The sequence below is a fragment of the Cololabis saira genome, chromosome 8, assembly GCF_033807715.1.
Source record: "Cololabis saira isolate AMF1-May2022 chromosome 8, fColSai1.1, whole genome shotgun sequence".
Classification (NCBI taxonomy): Eukaryota; Metazoa; Chordata; class Actinopteri; order Beloniformes; family Belonidae; genus Cololabis; species Cololabis saira.
Window position 1 is genome coordinate 37,769,077 of NC_084594.1, and position 23,944 is coordinate 37,793,020.

The window sequence follows — 23,944 nt, forward strand, 5'->3', positions numbered from 1 at the left end:
GCGGGAATAATAACAGTCACGGCATCACAACAACACGGTAACTGAAGAAAAAGAGGGAGACTTTGTGTGCATCTTACTGTACCTGCAACATGATCAGCTTGTCAGTGCTTGACATTTCCCCCAGTTTCTGTTTCTGTTCTGCCCCGCCTGTCTTCCATCTGCCCTGATTGTTCACACCTGTGTCTTGTTACCCCCTTGTGTATATCTGGTCTTGTCTTCCCTTGCTCCTTGTGGTTCCGTCCTGTTTCTTTCCTCCATGTATCCTGCCAAGTTTTTGCTCTAGTTTTTTTTATCCCTGTTTCTGTGTGACTTTTGATCCTGCCAAGCAGCGCTTTTGGTTTTTGGTTCTTGCCTTTTTTGTAAAATAAACCCTTTTTTGTGGAACTCCTGCCTCTCGCTCTCCTGCATCTGGGTCCTCACCACACCAGCCCTGACACAGCTTAGTATGTACGAAATTTACAGAGCTGCTGCATCATTAGTGTCCAGTTTTTCTCATGTTGTTGTCCCCCTTCCCTCTTGTTTACTAATTGTACTGGAAGAACGCCAACGCAAAGGTGCGTGTGGCGCCACCTAGCGTCGCGCAGTCGAACGCACCTCACTCAATAATCGATTGTCTTCTCGTGCATGTTTACCTGGATTTATCTGAACCTCCAGTTTAATCCTTAGCTAGATTGTTGCCAATAGCTTGATTTAGATGAGCATGTAACCGCACTGACTGTGTTTGCTCACAGTCTGCAGCCATGTCTAACCGTCCAGGGTCACAGGGTCTACTGGGCTGCAGTCCATCAAAGTTCACATCACAGATTATAGAATTCAAGAACCAAAACGCCTGGATGAATAAATGATAAACCAGGACATCTTTCAGTTGTTGTTGTTCTTTCATAGACCTGTTATTGACGGCCTACTGTAACTTGATCAGCAATGGAGATAACTGAGCCTTTAGACTGTTTGTTATTTCAGAGCACCATCCATGCCAAGCAGGATCCTGCCATTTACATCCTGGGTTCAGTTTAGTGTCCCAAAGTTTTCTGTGTTCTTCCTCCACAAACCTACCGTCCACAACGTTCTCCCCAGTGGCTGTTTCACAAATAATGTGCTTAATGAAGAATAAGAAAAGACAACTTTTTGGTCCCAGATATCATCCATTTCCGGTGACCAGCCTCATCAGTACATCTCACCTCCAAATACTAGGCTGCGGACTGATGGGATTGAAAACGGGGTTGTTTTTTTTTACAGTTTTATGAACCAGTGCAGCTTGTGTTTATCAGCCAGGGCAGCTGCTCTGTCATTTTCTTCCCTGACGTGAGCGGTGCCATCACACCTCCCAACTGCTCTGACAGACTGTGAGAGGCAGCGAGATCAGGGGCTGAGTGCAGGCCCAGCAGGACACACCCGGCCAGGCCAGGGTCCAGCAGAGCACGTCCTCACGCTCCGTCTGAGAGCCCCATGCCCCGAGAAATACATGCTAATTACCATCTGCAGAGTTTAGGGAAGTAGAACGGATCAACACCAACTTGTTTAGAGTGTTTCTGCTTTTACACATTTACTCATTTTTACACTGAACAGCCTCAGAAATGCTTTTTTTTTCTCCTAAATATGTTTCCTTTGTATCTGTCGCTGTGCATCAGAGGTGCCGAGAGACTGTTATTGTCTGTCTTTTTCAGAGGCAGCTGCGTTAATGGGCTGCCAGCGCGACCCAGCCGCGCTTTCTCTGGATGATTACTGTGTTTAGTTGTGTACCTAATGCCTTCGACCTCTGTGGCTCTGTTAAAGAGGCGGTCTTGGTTGAAAGCACTTCTGCACATCTTCGCTCATAGTTTTGTGTACATCTGTACCCACTGGAAGTACCTGCTTCTGTTTCTCCTGGCACCCAAGGCGTTTGGAGCACTGAGCATGTGCACATCTGCTCCTGTTAAGGAAGCCGTGGAAACAGAAGATTCTTTGGGGCCGTAGCAGAAATAGAAGAGCTACATTAAATAAACAAGTGGTTTTTTTTTGTTTTTGGACGTCTCAACAGTCAAATACACACTTTCAGAGCTGCTTTCTAGGGTAAGTGAATGTGCAGAGTGTGATAGGGCCAAACGGTGAGGTTGCCGTCTGCTGACTCTGGGACTAACCCTAACCTTTACCCTCATGTGGGTCCTTTGGCCGTGCTGTTCCGCTGCATGGGTGCTTCTCTTCGCGGCTCTGAATGCAGTTTGGAGAAAGTGGTTCAGGTTGTATCAGATCAGTGCTGCATACCCCGACATACCCCCTCTAAGTCAGGAACGTAATACCGCGCTTGTAATCAGGGAAATGACTAGCCCTGAAACACACAGATGTGCACGCTTTGCTTTTTTCAGCCAGTCCTCATCTCCTTTGTAATTACTGAATTAAACATAAATACAGTAATCACTCGCTATAACGCGGTTCACCTTTCACGGTTTCGCTGCTTCACGGATTTACATTGTGCATCATGTTCTGCATTCTGATTGGCTAAACAGTCTCCCTGCTTCTTCACTTCCTGTGTCAATAACATTGGTCGCTTAGCAACAAGCTGAGAACGGCCAATGAACTTCAGCAGCAGCTCAGGAACGGGACCCTTTGATGAATCGTTCATTACAGTTCTCATATATAATCCATGTTGTCATGTCGGTTTATAAGAATCTTTTTGCCCAGAAGAAAAAAAAGCGACAACAACTCTCAATAACTATGTTCTTCTCTTGAAAAAACACACCTGCACCGCGGGCTTGAGAGGAAAAAGACGCTACAGAGCGAGTCAGGATGCGGCGGCAAGTAGAAGAGCAGTGAAATACGCACAAGTCACAATTTGTCCTACTGTACTTATTGTATTTTTTTTCATTATCCTTTTTCATTTTCTCCCGTTCAAATCCAATTACTCGGGTCGCGGTGGGGCAGATCTCTGCAATTTGAAGCCTTGTATAATAATTGTAAAAAAAATAAATAAAAGGTTGCTACTTCGCGATTTCACCTATCACGGGTTCTTTTTGGAACGTAACCCCCACGAAAAACCAGGGATTACTGTATATAATATCAAGTGAAACTAGCTGTTTCTGGTCATATATCACTATCCTGGTGTAACTGGAAACATCTTTTGTATTGACAAATAGCTGGTTTTTATTTTTAAATACACTTTTTCTTCTTGTTCATGCTTATTATGAATGTTAACTGTATTCAAACAAATACATGCTGCCAGACTGTGTTCAAAACATTTATGTTTAATTTAAGACAAAGCCATTACAACCTCAGAGAGGAGAGCATACAGGAAATCAACAATCAGAACCAACACCAAACTGAGATGCTACAGTGGCAGCGGGGAATGTATGGAATAAGTTGGAGAGCGATTTGAAATTATGTAGAACCTTAACCTTATTTAAAAAAAACATTGAAATGAAGGATGATTTCTCTATATCAAATTAATGAGTGGTGATGCTTACTATGTTGATTTGGGTATTCATTTAATTGGTGATTTGATTTGATTATTTAAGGATGAAGGAAACATGTAGACTGCACCTTTTATTTATTTATTTTTTTTATTTCTTGAGAAACCTTTTTTACCAACATGGAGGCAATTTGTTTTCCTGGCAGTCTTATCTCTTACTTCTTGCTTTTATTTCATTACTTGAAATAATCTTTTTGAGGGTAGGCAATGAATAAGCTTTGCTTCAGCCTACACCTTTTTCGGTCTAAATGTTATTTGTATATTGGAAACTTTTTTGTAATGTTTTCTTTGAACAGTGTATTTGTTTCCTTGTTGTCATTTTTATTCTTTTTTTTTGTGATGTCATGACTGAAATAAACTAAGCTAAACTATTATATGATACAGGAGAGACATAACAGGCTGCCACACTGAGGGGCAGTGCTAGTGGCTGGGATTGCTTTGGGACAGCAGATGGGATAAACACTGATGTCTTTAATGTGAAAAAATGAAATCACATTACAGGAAACAAAAACAGAGTTATTCAGCCATTGGGTGATGTCACTGCCTGCAACGGCGGCGGCGGCAGTCTCTCTAACTTGACTTCCACATGACTTTGATCAAATATCTGTTTCAGCTCTGTTTCTTTTAATCTCCTGAACTGATGTGACAGGATGCAGCACAAACGCTCTGTCTTTCTATGCCGACTTTCAGGGCGCCATACTTCCAAATGTGGTGAACACCAAATTACCTGAATTTGATCTAAACCATACAGCTCAAAGTGGCGTCATTTATCACGTACACATCATTTAAGGGCTGTCCTCCATGGATTTATTTATTATACTTGACATAATTCATATGGGGACAGGGAGTTAATTTGGTGCATGTATAGCTTAAGTACATAATAAAATTAAAAGGGCGTTTTAGTGATTGGACACATGAAAGTCACTTTGCTCATCAAGGGAGTTCTCTTAATATCCCTGTGTTCCAGAATGAGTGTTATGTAAGAGCAATTACTGTACCGGCGGGGAGGAGCTGGACGATCCACTGAACCAGACTCGCATTAAAAAGTTGTCACATCTCCACCTCTGCAAAGTTCACACCTCTCACAGTCTGTCCCTGGAAGTTGTAGTTTGTATTTATTCGATTTGTGTAGCTACCCAAATTTATGCAAACGGCTGCGTCGTGATTTGATATTGAGAGGCTTAATCTTCAGTTACTACAAAAGGGTCAGACTGTGTGAAAGTGTTAGAAGCTGATATGTACGACTGCTAACAGGTCCTGTGTACGTGTGGGAGTGCATCACCACTGGTAACAAGTAGAAAATGCAAAATCCTACATTTGAAAGTCAAGTAATGATCTGATTATTTGTGACCAACCTCTGCTCTGAATGTGGAACTGTATCAAACCTTTTTTATGGTCACTTTTCTGTAAGATATGATAATACAGCTTGAGAATATGAATGCAAACTTAAAAACATGGGGCCATCTCCTTAAATAACCGTATAGGAAGGGCATTGGTTGCGTTCTAGAAGTGAATACAATGCATTTTTATTAAATGGAGGTTTTTAGCCCAACTAGTTTGCCATTTGCACTATCTGAATGACAGAATATTAGTCAGATTATTTTAAATAATATCAATGTTAGTACTGGCTTCTTTGACACTACTTTGGGAAGTACAAATGCATCACAGAAGGTGCGCTGACCCACAGCTCCTGCTCGTTTAAGTCCTGCGTTCAGCCTGTCGTGAAGGATGATGGCTGTGCTTCTGGATTACTGCCTGTCATCTTGGCCTTCATGCTCCATCTCTGCATTATCACAAATCAGTCTGGACTTGTTCTTATCTGTGCAGAGAGAAGGGCATGTTTGACTTGCACATCCTGTTCACTTTTTGAATATTCAGCTAGGCCTGTCCTTTGAAGCGGCTTCTCCTTTGTCTCCTTTGTGAAGGAGCTTGATTCATTGGTGATTTTTGACTTGGAGGGGAACCACAAAGAACTCTTGAGTGGCTCTCCAGAGGATCATGTTTTGAATGCAATTTTTCTTGATCAATCAAAGGTTCAACTGCTATAGATTTAAAAAAAAAAATCTAAATGACTTTGACCTCGTTGTTGAATTGTGCTATAGGAATAAACTTGCATGCCCTGAGTTTGCATGCTCATAATCAGTGAAAAAATGCCATTCATTTCCACGTTCTCCAGAAAAACCAGTGCTCTGGATGGCTTTATAAAAACCATCCAGGCAACTGTGTAAGACATCTCGGAAACATTTCATTATAGTTTTGGTCATTGTGAAATTCCGCAGCTTCTGTTGTGCCGTGTACTCTTTTGGGTTTTAAACACAGAAAAACATCAGGTGCAGCCATGGTTCAAAATAACTGGAGGAGAAACATAAGCAACATGTTTTACCCTGCCGTAAAGTGTCCCTGGTCCCCATGGATCTCCTCTGCGTCATCATTCTGTCTGCAGTGTCACATGTGCCTCAATTGTTAGACCCAAACTGGGATTATAGGTATTACCACGTAGGCTACAGCCCGCAGGAGTCTGGGATCCTGCTTTCATAAGAGGTCAAACAGCTTGGGAGACAAAGAAATGGATTCTCTGAGACTGTTTTGTCCATTTACTAGTCTGTGCTTGGCCATGTGCACCAGGTATACCGTGTACTTATGTGCACTAATGCTTCAAACTGTTGTCGCTCTCTCACCAGAAAAAAACAATCATGAACGCTCCTCTTCAGCTGCTTTGCCAGGTTACCGCCATGTTACTGCAAACACTGGACTTTTCCAAAGAAAATGAACCCAAACTTTCTTGTCATGTTTCTCTTTTACCATGAGAGATTAAAGTTCCACCAAAGACAGACCTATGTCCTCTATTTGAATGAAAGTATGATAAACGCTTCCCCCACAACTTCTGCAACATCAACAAGATAGCGTCCCCTGAGGTCTCCGTCTTTATGCCTTCCGCATAAAGTGTCCAGTGCTCCTCACTCAGTCCTCTGATCGTGCATCATCCAGGCTCTTGCAGCGTGTACTGCGTGATGACAGAATTGAGGCATTCATGCCCTCAAAATAGTACAGTAAGTGTAACGCTCAATATATAACTAATGTGTACCTTCACATGTCTCGCAGTATTCCAATATTAAACCAGATGAAGGTACTACCATCTAAATCATTTCTTATTGCCTTAAACAAAAATGAAGATTGTGTTTGTAGTAACCAAGTTCTGTGGGGTATTATGATCTCAACACACTTTAATCCCACTTCGTCACCATTTTGTGACACACAATGCTTCATGAGATAGAGTTTAATTTAATGTACCTGGACCCCCGTGACCTTGAGAAGGACTGAAGTGGGTATGGATATTCAATAAATGAGGTTATTAATAAAACATGTATTGAATATTTTATTAGGTAAATAATACTGAAGGAAAGTGTTGGTATCTGTTTGGAAAGTGAGCTTTTCTGTGAAATGACATGAACTACAATGTCAGAGGTTTTTTTTTTTCCAAGTCAGAAATTTCCAGGTCCCAGTTAACATTGAAAGCTACATATTGTCCAGCATATCTATGTATAAATATAGTGTGTCAGAATAGGTTTTTGGGAGAGTTTGCGTTCCTGACTGAGCAGCTCATGAGCGGTGTTAGTATCCGGTAACGTGACTCATGGTCGCACAAACACACAAACACAGTCAGGCACACACAAACAGAGGAGGAAAAGGCAGCCAGCAATACTTCCTAACAGATGGCTCTGAAGGAAACTAAATAAATGAATCAAAGGAAAGAGGGAGAGGGAGAAAACTGAGTGAAGGTTAGTGTTTTAGACGTGGTGTGATGAAGAACTCGGCTTAGTGTGGTTGGACGTGAATGATGAATTGTGGGTTGAGTTCAGATGCTGAACTCATGAAAGTGGAACTATGAGTTATGTAAAGCAACATATTTACAATAATAACAATGAGGTTACAGATGGGCCACGATAATACGTAGTGATACATAGTGATACGACATCAACATACGAATGTCTGACCCAAGAACAGCTTGAACTGTCTTGCCGGTCAGCTCGGCCCAGCGCCCAAGCCCTCTGAACTCAAGAGTGTTAAGGCCCGTTATAGGCAAGAATTGGGACGTATCCAACAACCCCACCCTGTCCCCTTTCCAGGGGTCCTGGACGCACCCAGGAGGCCCCTGCCAAAGACTCTGCCCAGGCTCCTGCCAAGGACTCTTCCCCAGCCCAGGCCCCAGCTGAGGACTCTGCCCATGCCACAGCCCTAGCCGAGAGCTCGGCCCCGATGCCGGCCCCCGAACAGTCAGCAGGCAGCATGGCCCCCTGAACTGTCTCACCAGTCAGCCTGGCCGCAAGGACGGCCCCCTAAACTGTCTCACCAGTCAGCCTGGCTCCCTAAACTGTCTCACCAGTCAGCCTGGCCCCCTGAACTGTCTCGCCAGTCAGTCTGGCCGCGAGGATGGCCCCCTAAACTGTCTCACCAGTCAGCCTGGCCCCCTGAACTGTCTCACCAGTCAGCCTGGACCCCTGAACTGTCTCACCAGTCAGTCTGGCCGCGAGGATGGCCCCCTAAACTGTCTCACCAGTCAGCCTGGCCCCCTAAACTGTCTCACCAGTCAGCCTGGCCCCCTAAACTGTCTCACCAGTCAGTCTGGCCCCCTGAACTGTCTCACCAGTCAGCCTGGCCCCCTGAACTGTCTCACCAGTCAGTCTGGCCCCCTGAACTGTCTCACCAGTCAGCCTGGCCCCCTAAACTGTCTCACCAGTCAGCCTGGCCCCCTAAACTGTCTCACCAGTCAGTCTGGCCCCCTGAACTGTCTCACCAGTCAGCCTGGCCCCCTGAACTGTCTCACCAGTCAGTCTGGCCCCCTGAACTGTCCCACCAGTCAGTCTGGCCCCCTGAACTGTCTCAGCAGTCAGCCTGGCCCCCTGAACTGTCTCGCCATTCAGCCCGGCCCAGTGCCCAGGCCCCCTGAACTCTGTTTGTGTTGGCCTGCTATGTTTACGACAAGCTGCTCTCGTCTTGTCCTGTAGCTGCAACTATGACTACTGGGCCTAACACACTAAAGTTTACACTAACTAGAGGCTTTACTAGGCTTTTTTTCCCATGGTAATGGTTCCTGATAACAGAAGACTCGTCACCCAAATCTACATTTGGATACTCTAGGAACTACGAGTAAACCTGCCCTCTGAGAACAGAGAGCTCTATTAGGAACATAAAGTACTATCAGGTCTTGCAAATATAGCAGAGATAGGCCATTTTGGGTTTTATACAATAACAATTTGAATTTGATTCTTTTTTTTAAAGTTTTATGGAGAGTTATGGAGGGAGGCTAACACAGGAGAGACGTGGTCTCTCTTGTTGATTCAAGAGTTTCCTCTCCTCGCATATAGAGCACATGTGAAGCTCATTTCTCAAAGCTGTTCGGTGCCAGGCTCTAAAAATGAGATTAGATGTCATTTTAGATGCCAAAGCCACACTAGCTCTGCAGTCATGTGTGGATTCCATCTCTGAGTTCCCCAGACAACTTGCAGAAGCTACCATGTCAGTGGTTGAGTTATGTTACAGTTGAAGGCGGCTGTCTAAACTATACTTTGTATTGTAAATTTGACAACTCCTCTTCCCATTTTCTCCTCTTGCTGACCGGTTATTTAAGTTCACATAATCGGGTTATTGACTGGGTTAATGGAGTCTGATAATGACTTGTTTCACCCTGGTGTAGCAGTCGTGCATTAATAATTATTACACTGTAATTACGGATATGTTTTTATTACATAGTTGGCATTTTTTTAAGTTAGCATTTAAGTTGTCCTCCTTAAAAAGGTCTGGTGATCATAACAAGACAAGACAAAAGCAATAGCTAGAGAACATGTTAGAGGGTTGTCCAAATGTGGACGTCCCGGGCCGCACTCCGGCGTGTTTTAGACGTTTTCCTACTTCAGTCCAATAATGATTCATCATCAGCTTCTCATCAAGGTCTGTAAGAGTCAGTTAATGACATATCCATTTGAATCAGGGGTATTGAAGTTGGGAAACATGCAGGACAAACAGCCTTTGAGGACTGGTGTTGGGCCACCCAGATGTACACAAGTAGGGAGGAGCCTGGTCCTGTGTTGTGTATGAATTAATAACTAGTTAAGTAAATAACTAAATGGAAATACAATACAATATAATGATAAATCAAAAGGAATATTATAGTAGTAGTAATAATAAAACTATAAAATCAGAGCAAATTACTTGCATTGCTGACCTAGATACTTCACAATGTGCCTCAGTTTAACAATCTATCGCAGAATCATGTGACCTTGGGAGAAGAGTGGCATTTAAACCCCGACAGGTTCACTGATGTCAGCAGTCTGACAGCTACTGACGGTGGACATGAAGCCCCATGTCTCTTCAGCGATGAAGCTGGTGGGACCTGTTAAGAGAGTCTGTTTGAGTTGTAAGGATATATAGCTGCATGAGGAGGAGCACTCATTACTTTGCTTTTGAACATTGTTCATTTACTGATTTATTTTGAAATATTTAGATCTGTGACCCAAAAGTGTGCTAAAACATTAGTCTAGAAAGTTTTGTGTCGTTGTCACTAATAACTGTCCTGTTCCTCCGTCCCAACAGATCTGACATTTTCCTGGATCTTTAACGAGTACCCAACGTTTGTGAAGCAGGACTCTCGCCGCTTCGTCTCACAGGAGACAGGAAATCTGTACATTGCCAAAGTGGAGCCCTCGGATGTTGGCAACTACACTTGTGTGGTGTCCAACACCGTCACGAAGACCCGCGTCCAGGGCCCGCCCACGCCGCTCGTGCTCCGCAGTGACGGTGAGCCAAGTTTAGCAACACTCTTACTGTGCTGACAAATTAAACCTTTTTAAAGAAAGTAAAATATAATGTGGGAGTGTATATCACACACTGAATCTGCCTATTAAATATACATTTTGTTTTCTAATTCTTAGTAAATGAAATGTTTGCGCTGTACTGATTGTAGTTTTTTCCCTTTGTCTGCATATGTATTAACGTTAAGTTTGGTAAAACCCAAAAGCCACATTTATATGCATTATAGTCAGTACTCGACTTGAGGGGGGATGAGGGGGGGATGGCATCCAACCTGAAATAAAATGGTCAAAATCATCCCCCCTTTAAAACTGCCATCCCCCTTTCTAACCCTTATGTCATTTCATCAATGAATGTGGTTTTACTGCTATTTTAACATTTTGAGTCATCACCAGAAGAATAACACCAGAAAAATAACTTATTTGACAATTTTCACCTGTTTCAAAAAAATCTTGTTCCACTGGCAGATGTTTCTACTTATTTCAAGTGAAAATCTTCTTGAAACAGGTGAAAATTGTTGTTTTTTCCAGTGATGAGTCTTGTTTTAAGTATAATGAGATTTTTTACTAAAATGAGACATTTTAACTAGAAATAAGACAAATATTCTTGTTAAGATTGTGAGTTTTTGCAGTGATCCATTTTACTTATCCTGTGAAGGACAGAGTCATATTGATAAGTTCAGAAAAGTGTTTTTTATTTTTGTGTTTTGATGTATTTGATGTAAGCCCAGTGGATATTTAAAGCTTACAGAAGGCTGCATTTAACTGCTGCTATGTCATTCCTGCAGTATTTCTGCAGGTGTTTTGGTCACTGCTATTATTTGTAATATATTATATTATTTGTAATCAGAACAAATTATCTGTCCCCATATGATAAAATCCACCATCCCCCCTGATGTTTTTTGGACTTAACTCGAGTACTGATTATAGTGTTGCAACAGAGGGGTTTTTGAGTGTGTGTGTATTTCCTTCAGCAGCCCTCTTGACAGTCTAGCCATATTTTATACATTCCTAGAAAAATACTAATAAATTCTGCTGCACCGACGGTGGGATGTGGACGACAAGGACAGAGTAGGACATAAAACAGCGGGAATAGATCAGATGTATTGTTTGTAGTTAAAAAGAGCTGAAGTAAGATAGCCAGGGGATGCCTGGCTGGACAGAGTCCCCCCCAATGAGTTATATTTGAATGATAGTCAGAGTTGTTAGGAACCAAAGCTTCGCAGGAAGTACTCAACTGTTGGAATATGCTGGTTTTCCTCTGTGCATTCGGCCTTTGCACATCTTCCTCTTTTTTAGAAGCTTCTACAGGAAGGAAGAGGAAGCTCCACTGTCTTAAATTCACAATCACACATGTCGCCGAAAAAAACTTTCAAGCTGACATCCTCCAAACTCAAATCACAGCATTTGACACAATATAAGGACTAAAAGTTATCTAACTCTTTTGTGCTCTTCCAGAGATCCTCCTGCCCTGGCCTGTGATTTCCTTTCTTTCCATTATCTCCGTTTTTTTCTTTCCTTTTTTCATCTGCAGCAGCAGCAGGCCCAGCATATATGAAGGGTAAAGAGGGGCGCGTAAAGCAGGTGTTTCTCCCAAAAGGTTATGCCATGAGACAATTACGCGTTCCCTTCCATCTGCCTGCCTTAACATGCTCGATAGTCCTGCGGTTACATTTCAGTATGAGACGTATGTGATAAGAATCTGAATTAGCTTTCACAGACACTCAGGAAGCCATCCTGATAACACGCACCTCGCCAAATCAACAAGATGAAATTGGGCCGTTTCCTCCATCTCTAGAGCTATTTGTGCAGCACAGCCCCCGAATTACAGCAGTGGAGGAAAAGCTATCGCTGCTCTGCCGGATGAGAATGGTTTAAAACGCGGCGTCATGCAGCCATCTGACTGTCAGAGTCAGGAGGAGAAGCTGGCCACCGGTAGCAACACTTTCATAGGTTTTACCTCTTTTAAGGGGAATAGTAAAAGACACATCAGCATTTTTTCTAATCATCACATTGCAATGCAAACGGCTCAATTTATTAAAAAGTCTGTACCAAAGCTAGAACTCCACAAAGTCTACATTTCAGTCTTCCCTGTTAAGAGAGATTTTTAGCATGCACAGCAGCAATAATATAATCTCCCAGTGCTGCTGCGCTGACAGTGAATGGGCTGCTTTGTAGACACGCCGGCAGCACCCGGGGGTGGGGGGGGCTCACTGGCCTGTTTCTGCTTCCTGACAGTTAGCACTACAACAAGATGGAAATCAAACCTTCAATAAAGCCTCAAAATTGTGGGTTTCTTTGTTTGTGCCCAAAGGTAAGCGTGACACCAGGCAGCTGCTACGCTTTGGCTTCTTCTTCTTCTTCTTCTTCTTCTTCTCGTTATTTTCAACAGCAGAGCATCTCGTGACTTTCTGCTGCTTTGGTTCGCAGCGTGCTGGAAATGAAAAAGAAAAATCCCTTCATCTCTAAGTTAACACAGAACCCAAACAAGAAGGGGTTTTCTCAAGCTGGGGCGTGACTGAAGACACCAGAACTAGTTTTGTTTTCTCTCCCCCAACAGTTGTTTAAGTTGGGAAAAATGAAAGAAACTAACTTTTTTGCACCGTCTCTTTCAGGTGTTATGGGTGAATATGAGCCAAAGATTGAAGTTCAGTTTCCAGAGGTTGTTCATGTTGCCAAAGGATCCACAGTAAAGCTGGAGTGCTTCGCTCTGGGAAAGTAAGCTCCTCCTCGTACCGGCTCTGCATGCTTAGAAGCATTTGAAAGAAAAATGCTGCTTGAAAAGAGCGCCAATATTTTTTTTTCATGCGTTTTACCATTTTGCTGCAATCCCTGTGTGTTTTAAGCCGGGCTGCATATCTGCGTGTCGTGGTGTAAAAATATCTTTTTTGTTTGAGTTTGTACACAAGTAAGTAAGTCTACCTGTGTGAACGGCTGAACTCAGGCGAGGGGCTGACAGTGTGAGCTAGGGCTGGGCGATATATCGAGATTTTAATATATATCAATATATTTTCAAACGCGATATGGTACGAGACAATATCGTTTACATGTATATCGATTTTTTTTTTTTTTTTTTTTATGATTTTGATATAGCTTATTTTGTGACAAATTGACTTGAATGTTTTATTTGAGATTTGCACAAATGTTTTGTTATTTGCACAACTGTCAACCTCAGTGGAAAAGGCTGCCTGTTACTGTCTACATTGTATTAATTGCACAGTGTATTTTAATTTAATTGTTATGCAGGAAAGGGATATTTGTTTTATTTTATTCAAGAAGCATTTTTATTCTATATATGCAGGCAGTTTATATTTATTTCATTTGTTTTATACATTCTGATATTGTGCAGACCTCTGTTAATAAAGGAACCTGTGTGACATTTGGCACGAGGCTTTGTATTAAAACTGACTGTTTTTTTAAGGGTTTGCCTCAGAAAAAAATTAAGCTAACAGAGATGCTATGCTATAATGTACATAGCATTCTGTGCCATAATTGGAAACCCCAATTATGGCACAGAAAAAATATCAATATATATCGAGTATCGCTATTCAGCTAGAAAATATCGAGATATGACTTTTGGTCCATATGGCCCAGCCCTACTGTGAGCTGCTGGAAGTAAATCTGAACATCTGTGGGAGAGATTGGGGGAACATTTTTATACATTTTTTTCACCTACTAGAGGCTGTATTGTTTCCATTACAGACTAAATGTGTGTGATGTCCCTCAACGGGTCCCTCTGATGTCTCTTTACAGCCCTGCTCCGTCTATAAGCTGGAGGAGAGTGGACGGCGTACCCTTTCCCAGGAAAGTCGACATGAGAAAGTCCAGCGGCATCCTGGAAATCCCGTATTTCCAGCAGGAGGACGCCGGCACGTACGAGTGCGTGGCTGAGAACTCCCGGGGAATGAACACGGTGAAAGGAAAGCTCTCCTTCTACGGTGAGTGAGCCTGTCTCGCATGAATATTTGACCATCAAACAGCACATCTGTCAACGCCGCTCAGACTGAGAGGCGTAAAAAGGCGCACACGGCTGACTTACAGCGCAGTGAGCGGAGATCAGCGCAGGCTTGTGTGGGGTACGTGACGCGGCTGGGCGGCTCGTTTTAACAGCACATCACCGTGATTAAAGGCTGTCAGCCATGATGCCTCTAATATTTTGATCCAGATTAAAAGAGTGATGCGGATGAAGCTGAGCCCTTGAATATGACCTTGCCGGCTTCCACCAGATGGCTTCATGATTGACATGCATCTTGACTGGAGATCAAAGCTGTTAAATGTCCTATTCATAGCTTAGCCGCATAAACGTCAAGGGCATAATCTGCACAGCAGCATCCACATCTATGGAGAGAGGGTCGGGATATTCCCTGATTTCTGTCGGCGGTGTCATGATTGGTTTCCCACCTACTGAGTTTAGGCACTAGAAGTCAGCACAAGCACAGAGCCCTTCTTTTTGTTATATTTCTTTTTTCTGTACAATACTTTGCTCATTGTATCTTTAGGTTTAGGCTTTCAGGGTTGCAACTAGGGCTGGGGATCGATTCAAATGTCAAGAATCGTTTTGATTCCGATTCTTAAGATTCAGAATCGATTATCAAGGTTTGATTCGATCCGATTCGATTCCGATATTGATTTGGGTTAGTGTTATTAAAACTGTTTTTTGAGCTGTTGCAGGAATTATATGACTGTAGTTATGCAACATATTAATATTAGTATTATATTAAGATTCAACAGCAAGTATTGCAGCTAATGATGCTGTAAGGACCAATCAGCTCCCAGAATGCTGATAGAACTACTGGTTTTTAGCTGGTTTTTAGTATTTCATGCAAATGTAAAACCAAGACAGTATATAAAGTAATTACATATAGACAATTTATGCAATTATAACTGAAAATGTCAATGTTTTCATTCCTTTACACATATTTAAAGGCAAAAACATGGCACCAGTTATTCTCGTGTCCAACAAAACATTCATTTTTTGGGCATAAACAAAAAAATACCAAAAGTTGTAATGATGAAAAAAATAAATAAATAAATTAAAAAAAAATAATAATAATGAATCGATCTTTAGACATATGAATTGATTTTTAGGAATTAATATGAGAATCGATTTAGAATCAGAAAATCTATTTTTTCAACACAAGCCTAGTTGCAACCCCAAATGGTTTTTCCTAGATCCTGGATCTCAAGACCAGGTGAACATAGACCAGATCTATGTTCTGGTGAACCATCGTGAGGCAGAACATTGGTCTGGTGATAAAACCGAGCAGCTGCCTCTTGGAAACCCACATTCAAACCCAGTCACAGGTTCACTTTCAGCAAGGAATCACTGCTAACGTCACACCACCTTAGATAGTCCACCGTCTCTTAGGAACTGCTTCTAAAAGGCCTTTCAGATTGACGGGGGGGGGATGCTGCGCTTTGCTCTAGAACCCTTTCATTTCTATGTACCCAGAGGCACCGAAGCATCTTGGCTCCTTGCTGAGGATGTACGCCGTGTTTCGGCTCTGCTCGCTGGAGCTAACGCTCGCCTGACTTGGGCGTGGCCGTCTTTGATGGAACCTTGTCCAACTATATATAACCAACGGATGTAGGCCTTTTTAAAAAGCCATAAAAATCAGGATTTTTTTTTTTCTCTACTGTAACAGTAAAATGTTGTCGTGGAGGATCTGAGTGCTTCAAAGCGTCCTGGAGCTCCTCTCTCCAGCAGGTTGTCAAACTGCTCCTGGGTTTCACCTTTAAACGTGTCAGAGAATAACCGCAGTTTCCTCTGCAGGAAGAGCTTTAGCCCACCAACACCCTCATCTTCTGCACCACCAGCGTCTCATCCTCATCATCAATATGCAAGACAATAGTTTTACTATTTGCCACAACTCAATATCCGCTAATATCTGCTGACCACTTGCTCGTTGCCTAGCAACCGGTGGTCTGCATGGATACGGTTTGCACCTATTCATCCCACTGGCTCTGATTAGTCCGAGTTAGTGTTGTGACCTTTCATCACAGACGGTTAAAGTGAGCGCTAGCCTCCTGCAAACATCCGTTATTTTGAGAAATCTTTCCGAGCAACCCTTTAAATGATTGCATTTAGTGACAGAGGAAGATCGTTTGGAGCTGTCGGAGCGCACGTCTGCATTTCCCCATGATCCACACCTCCCAGGAAGGTCACCAACTGCTCTCCCACTCAGGGTGAAATCTCCGCCCACACGGTCCAGAGCATGCTGGGAATCTGCACCCCGCCACCGCAGCACTCCTCACACTCCTCACAGTCCTGCTCAAGACGGAGGAAAAGATGAAAACGTATATTGCAGTCGCGCTTTAAACCTGCAGAGATCACGACAATGATAATAGGCTGCGTTAGCTGGAAGATAGAAGTTTCTGTTTCTCCGGGGTTGGAGAGCGAATGCGAACAGAAGCTAAAACCTTTTCTGAAAGAAAACTGTTGTGGTTCAAAGTTTGATTAAATCGGAGCACATGTCCATAAATAACATGTCTTCAGGTTCTATGCTAATTATTCATTTCAGTGGCAAGGCTCTAAATTATTCAGTGTTTTACGCTATATGGTAATAATAAAATAAAAAGGTGAATGACAAATAATTGTACCAGATGTATTTATTTTTATAAAAAGCCGTTTGTGTGAATTACTAAAATTTAACAAAATTCAGTCTGAAATAAATTAGGCAAGATGCAGCGTCTGATGAGATTACCAGGAAACCTGCCCGATGTATTTGTGTTGTATTTCCTCAGAAGAACCTAAAGACATCCTTTATTCTGCTGTAGGAAAACAATAAACCTAAATAATTACCACTGGCTGTATTTGATTTTAAACCTGTACTGTACAGGAAACCAGTGTTCACATATTACGACACTTAATGTGAGCCATAAAGGACTATCCGGTCTGGATAGCACTTGGGCTGTTCGATTAATCGATTTTAAATCGTAATCGCGATTATGTAATTAGAACGATGTTAAAATGTGAATGTCGTAAAATCGATTTTTCCATTTTTTTTTTTTATTTTTTTATTTTTTTTTTTTTTACCTTGTCTGCACACATATTAATGATTGATACCATATTAATGATTGATGGAAATACCTCTCAATACCTGCGACAAGTGCCCCATGGGAGAGGCTCTTTAGTGTAGGAGGGGGCGTTGTAACATGCCACCGGGCATCCCTCAAGCCAGATGCGGTAGACCGGCTCATGTTCCTTGCAAAAAACTTGCAAATGTGAATAGCAAATGTAATGACTGACATTACACACCTCTACCTCCTTCATGGGTTGCATTATTATTTAGCATGCAAAGACCCAGTTTAGTTTAATTAGAAAATGTCTTGTTTTATTTAATTGGAAATATAACTTACTGTATGTTTGCAAGTGCTGATTTGCTGATTTTTTTTTCAGAGATAAAACTTTATATTTTATTATATTTTTTAAAACTTTTTTTTCAACTTATTTTACAGAGTTTTGCACTTTATTCATTCATTTTTGGTTTAATAAGAGCAAAGTTTGCACTTAAAGCCCAATGGGGCAAATGTTCAATAAAAAAACAGCATATTTGAAATAATTTCTTTGCCTTTTGTCAATTCACAAAATAATCGTAACCGTAATTGAAAATTGGATTTTGAGAGAAAAAAATCGAGATTTTATTTTTGGGCAAAATCGAACAGCCCTAGATAGCACATTTTTAATTTTTTGTTATTTCTCCATGGATGCTTAACTTGTCATGAAAACATCAATTCTGCTACTTATGGTCCAGTTCATGTTCCTCCTGAGGCTTCAGGACACCATAATAACCCCAACCCTCTTCTTTGTGATCAGAGTGTGTGAATTAAGTGAAATGACACAGCCGCGTCTACGTGGTCGCTGGGAGACAAGGTCACACTGCTGAGCGGGATAGTTCCTCTGATTTAAACTAAATCAGGTCTCGATCTTCCGCCGTGAACAACCTCCAGATTCCCCACCTCCCGTCTCAACAGTCCTGTTTGCTGTTAGATTTTGTTCCTTCCAGTCGCACTGCGAACCCTTTTCTATTATTTACAACAGTCTGGACACTCTCAGGCTCTGGCCAGGAGAACACCAAGGTCTTATTTGTCTTCCCAAGGTCACTCCCACCCCCATGTCTTTTGTCCGTCACTCTCCCTCCTGTAGCCGAGTGATAAAAATCTGTAATCTTATTTTGAACTCCGTCTGAATTAAGCCGTCGAGACATTCGTCAGCAGCGCAAGGCAGTGGGGGCGATCGATAAGGATCGGGGTACTTCTTGTACACCTGAGCGTACAGTGGGAAGAGCTGCTCTGTATCACACAGGAAGACATGACGGCGGTACTGTACGCTGCAGTCGTGCTCATTAAACCGTTATCACACTTTTAATGACACCGGTGATATGCCAAGAGAAAGACTTTGAGATCCAGTTAATATCTTTCATCTTTTTTTTTTTTTTTTTTTCATTTTAACCACAACACGCTCAAGTTGGATATCAGGTCTTATAAATACTGCTTGGAAAGAAAGTAAATGCGACAGATTAGCAGAGCTGGGTAGAGTAGCCAAACATTGTACTCAAGTAAAAGTACTGTTACTTCAGAATAATATGACTCAAGTAGAAGTAAAAATTAGTCATCCAAATAATTACTTGAGTAAAAGTAAAAAAGTACTTGGTGAAAAAACTACTCAAGTACTGAGTAACTGTTGAGTAATGTCTGACTTATTTTTTTAACACAACCATTCAAACAGACAAAAGTACAAAATAATCATCTTCAGGCAAATTAAATCAATAAAATAATAAAATAAATTAAAATTAATAAAAAATAAAAAATAGCTTAAATTAAAATAATATTAAAGTAAATTAAAGTACTTTAATAAATAATAAAATAAAATAATAACTATAAATAAATTAATAAAATAAATTAAGCACAAGTAGCACAAAATTTCAAGCCTTTGTACTTTTCTTTTTTAACCAGGCAGAACTAGAACAAACATGAACTCATAGAAACTCTGTGTGTGTTTGAGTCTGTGTAAATGTGACAAAACATGCAAAAACAAACATTTTTCCCAAAGAATCACTCAGTGATGTCATGAGATTGACGCGTACGCGGATAAAGGGGATAAAAGAAAAGTAACAGCTCAACGTAGCCTAATGTAGCGGAGTAAGAGGAACAGTTTCTTCTTCACAATCTACTCAAGTAAAAGTAAAAAGTATAGTGATTCAAAACTACCCCTAAAAGTACAGAATTTCCCAAAACTTACTCAAGTAAATGTAACAGAGTAAATGTAACTCGTTACTACCCACCTCTGCAGATTAGTTTTCATATTCACAATTGTGTTTCTGCACACTCACCGCTTCATCATCTCACAGAGATGGCACTGATAAATGTGCGTCTTCCCTCTGCTTTAGCCACTCCACGCTCGGCCTGATTGTGTGTGTGCTCGGGCCGGGATGAGCTGCCTGCTTTGATTTGGTGAGCTTTGACTGAGAGTCAATACGTTGGAGGGATGGAGCAGGGCACCCTGACAGGGAGGACAGAGGAGGCACACAACAACATCACGGGGAGGGGGCACCGGGTGGGACAGCTGGCCCCCGAGGGCTCTGATGGATAAATCTCAGCAAAAATGACCAGTCATGCAGAAATCCAGGAAATTGCAAGTTTCCCATTCACTCCTTGTTCAGAGATTACAGCAAACCCTGAGTTAAAAACAGCCGGATGTGTGTCAGACGTAGCCAAGGCAAAAGTGGATGGTGTAGCACTGTGTTGGGACTGTGATGGAGCTTCACCCCCCAGCTCTGCCCAGTCAGGAACCACGTAGCTCAGACACAATGGATGTCAAATGTGGACAGACAAGGGTCACCTTGTGCAGCTGCCTGATTTGTCACAGATCTTTGTAGTGCACGAGTCACTGACACCGACGATTATTTAATACAGAACTGACATCCAGGTTCCAACATAACGACAAAACGATGATCCTGCTCCAACTCTGATGTTCAGCTCATTCACATGTGGTGAAAACGGTAGCTCTAGCAACAGGCCTGATGTTCCTAAATCACATCAAATTGTATTATTTTAAGCAAAGAGGACCTATTATGGCATCTAATACCTATTTTAAACAGGCCTTGAATGTCTCAAAAACAAGCTTTGGATTTTTTTTACTAAATAAATTAGAAATTCAGCCTCTCTGAGCCATGTCTTAATCTTCCCATTCTCTAACCCAGGGGTCGGCAACCCAAAATGTTGAAAGAGCCATATTGGACCAAAAACACAAAAAACAAATATGTCTGGAGCCGCAAAAAATTAAAAGTCTTGTCTAAGCCTTAGAATGAAGGCAACACATGCTGCATGTTTCTATATTAGTTATAACTGGGGGTAGATTTATTTTTCATTATGCACTTTGAGAAAAAAGTCGAAATGTCGAGAAAAAAAGTCTAAATTTCGAGAGAAAAAGTCGAAATGTCGAGATTAATGTTGAAGTACAATTTTGAGAAAAAAGTCAAAATGACGAGAAAAAAGTCAAAATGTCGAGAAAAAAGTTGAAATGTCGAGATTAAAAAAGGAAAAGGGAAGAAAAAAAGAAAAAGGAAAAAAGGAAGAAAAAAAAGAAGAGAAAAAAAGGGAAAAAAAGAAAAAGGAAAAAAAGGTCAAACATTTTTGAAAAAGCTCCAGGGAGCCACCAGGGTGGCGCTAAAGAGCCGCATGCGGCCCTAGAGCCGCGGGTTGCCGACCCCTGCTCTAACCTCTTTATCTATGCAGGATTCTGAGTGGGCGGGGCTATGATAATGAGGCTCTGTGCTGATTGGCTGCCTGAATGACGTGTAGAAAATGGCGGAATCTCCAGCCGGCGGAGTTGTTGTGTTGGTTCCGGCCAGAGTTAGTTGTGGGTGTGGTTTCACGCATCGCGCTCGTCGTTACGTAACAACGTGAGCAGAATCTTATTGTCTCATAGATCCACATCACACTGGACGGCTCATCCGGGCGGCTGTACAGACACTGCACAATTTGGTTGCTTTCCTCCTTCTCTGAGTTGGCAGGTTGAGGGGAGACCACTTTATATATGTTAAAACAAGAGAAAACATGTTTTTCATAATAGGTCTCCTTTAAGCAAAAATGTCTCTTTCAGTGGGTCAAGAAAAAAAGCATTGAGTAGAATTCTTAAAACTAGTCAAATAGTCTACCGCTAGATGAGACTAATCAGACCTTTTTACTTTCTTAGGAATTAGAAATTAGGAATGAGTTTTCTTGCTCTAGATACTGCACTAATTAGCTCAGGATGTCCTTGGCCGGTCCTTGGAAGTAACAGAAGGTCAGATCTGTGCACCTGAAAGCGCTTCTTGTCCGGCCGCCGGCCTCGTGTGATGGAGGATGATAGCAGCTTGACCTACACGTCAGGGAGACCTCCATAGATCTGCTTTTATGTGCTTCCTTTTTGGGCTTAATCGTTACCAAGTCGTATGTTGCTCGCAAGAATCAATTCTCCTCCTGAGGAAGTTATGCCATCATCTACTGAAACTGTGTTTAATGGACTATTTTTATGACATCTGTAACGGATATGGAGCCAGTATTCTTCAGTTTGGTTCAGATCTGAGGAAGGGGAAAGTACAAGAAAACCATGAAAAGACTTTGATAACAGAGTAAATGTGTAACTTCAGATGGACTTGTTTATGCAACACAAACAATCATTTAACCCTATCATGCCAGAGACCCGTGCACCACACACAATGTAAAAAAAGAATTGTACACAATGAGAAAAATAAATAGAACAAATTACCCAAAGCATTTATAATGCTTCAAAAAACATTGTTTACAAACTGCTCAAGGGGGGTGGGGGGGCTTTAAGTCTGGGTATATATTAAACACTTGAAATAATGAAACATTTAAAATAATAGGGTTTTCTATGTATTGTTTCATGTCTCATGCTTTAATTCAGTCGCAAGAAGGAACTCCTTTTGATTTATAATCAGCTCAGAACTTATTTTCAATTTTAGTGCTATATATTTAGGAAATGTACCAACTGGACTGAATAAACAGGACAGATAGATCTTACAAATACTGTTAGTAGCTAGTAAAAATGCAATAACCAGAAAATGGCTGAGTAAAGAATCTCCTACAATCCTTGAGTGGATCAAAATAGTTAATGAAATCTATAATATGGACTTTTTCTTTGGGACATGCTACCAAGAAAGGTGAAAAATACTGGGAAAAATGGAAGTCCTATTTGAACCTGAAATTATTTTCTGTATATGCGTTTGGTAGAAGAAATATGCCATTGTTCTTTGTATTTCCCCTCTGCACAAAAAGAATGGACTTTTGAGTTACGAAAGAATGGGAGACATCTTCCTTGGTACGGAACGCTTTGTCATGGTATGGTTTGTTCAGGACCCAAGTGCAGGAGACAGAGGGAGGCTGGAGTCAGGAGTTCTCAAAAACAAAAAGGATTTAATCCATAAAAAAGGCAAAAACAAGGCGCTGCAGAGCAGGATCAAAAAACACAAAAACCAGGATCAAGACAAAAACTACAAGGAGACATGGAGGAGAGAACAGTACGGACCGACAGGGAACCAAGGAATGACAAGACAAGATATACTGAAGGGATAACGAGACATGACGAGACACAGGTGTGGACACAATCAGGGCAGATGGGACACAGGCGGGGCAAGACAGAAACTGAAGGCAAACTGGAGGCTGGGGGAATGTCAACCTTGACAGAACCCCCCCCTCAAGGGACAGATCCCAGATGTCCCATTCGGCCTACCACCCAGGGCGGGCGGAGGGGGCCTGGAGGAGGGCCCAGGCCAACACACGGCCAACGTTCCGGGGGCCATCCTGGGGACTGTGCAGACCTGCGAGACAGCTCCGGGGGTCGCCCACGAAGCCGGGCAGACCGGCGAGAACGCTCGGGGGGACGTCCACGAGGCCGACCAGACCGGCGAGAACGCTCCGGGGGCCGCCCACGAGGCCTAGGCCTGGGTCTTGACGTGGGTCTCAGCGTGGGGCTTGGCGGTCTTGGCGTGGGGCTCGGCGTGGGTCTTGGCGGTCTTGGCGTGGGGCTCGGCGTGGGTCTTGGCGTGGGGCTTGGCGGTCTTGGCGTGGGGCTTGGCGGTCTTGGCGTGGGGCTTGGCGGTCTCGGCGTGGGGCTTGGCGGTCTCGGCGTGGGGCTTGGCGGTCTCGGCGTGGGGCTTGGCGGTCTCGGCGTGGGGCGTGACAGGGATTCCTGGCGGGACTCGGGAACCTGACGGGACTCGGGAACCTGACGGGGCTGCGGGACCGCCTCAGGAACAGAGGGCTGCGGGACCGCCTCAGGAACACAGGGCTGCGGGACCGCCTCAGGAACAGAGGGCTGCGGGACCGCCTCAGGAACAGAGGGCTGCGGGACCGTCTCAGGAACAGAGGGCTGCGGGACCGTCTCAGGAACAGAGGGCTGCGGGGCCGCCTCAGGAACAGAGGGCTGCGGGGCCGCCTCAGGAACAGAGGGCTGCGGGGCCGCCTCAGGAACAGAGGGCTGCGGGGCCGCCTCAGGAACAGGACACGGCTCAGGAACGGGACATGGCTCAGGAACGGGACATGGCTGCGGGGGTGCCCGGGTCCGAGGCGCTGGCTGCGGGGGAGCCCAGGTCCGAGGCGCCGGCTGCGGGGGTACCCGGGTCCTGGGCGCCGGCTGCGGGGGTACCCGGGTCCGTGGCGCTGGCCCCCCCTCGAGGGGCGCTGGCCCCCC

General features: G+C 43.0%; 1 protein-coding gene across 4 annotated transcripts in view; it reads left to right on the forward strand.

Moving 5' to 3' along the window:
• LOC133448934 (contactin-4-like) overlaps positions 1-23,944 on the forward strand; it is a 242,039-nt gene that overhangs the window by 149,708 nt on the left and 68,387 nt on the right. For all 4 annotated transcript variants that reach the window (XM_061727954.1, XM_061727956.1, XM_061727955.1 and 1 more), the window contains 3 exons: positions 10,034-10,237; positions 12,864-12,966; positions 14,002-14,186. In XM_061727954.1, coding sequence (XP_061583938.1) covers positions 10,034-10,237; positions 12,864-12,966; positions 14,002-14,186 — 492 coding nt within the window. The remainder of the gene's footprint in view (positions 1-10,033; positions 10,238-12,863; positions 12,967-14,001; positions 14,187-23,944) is intronic.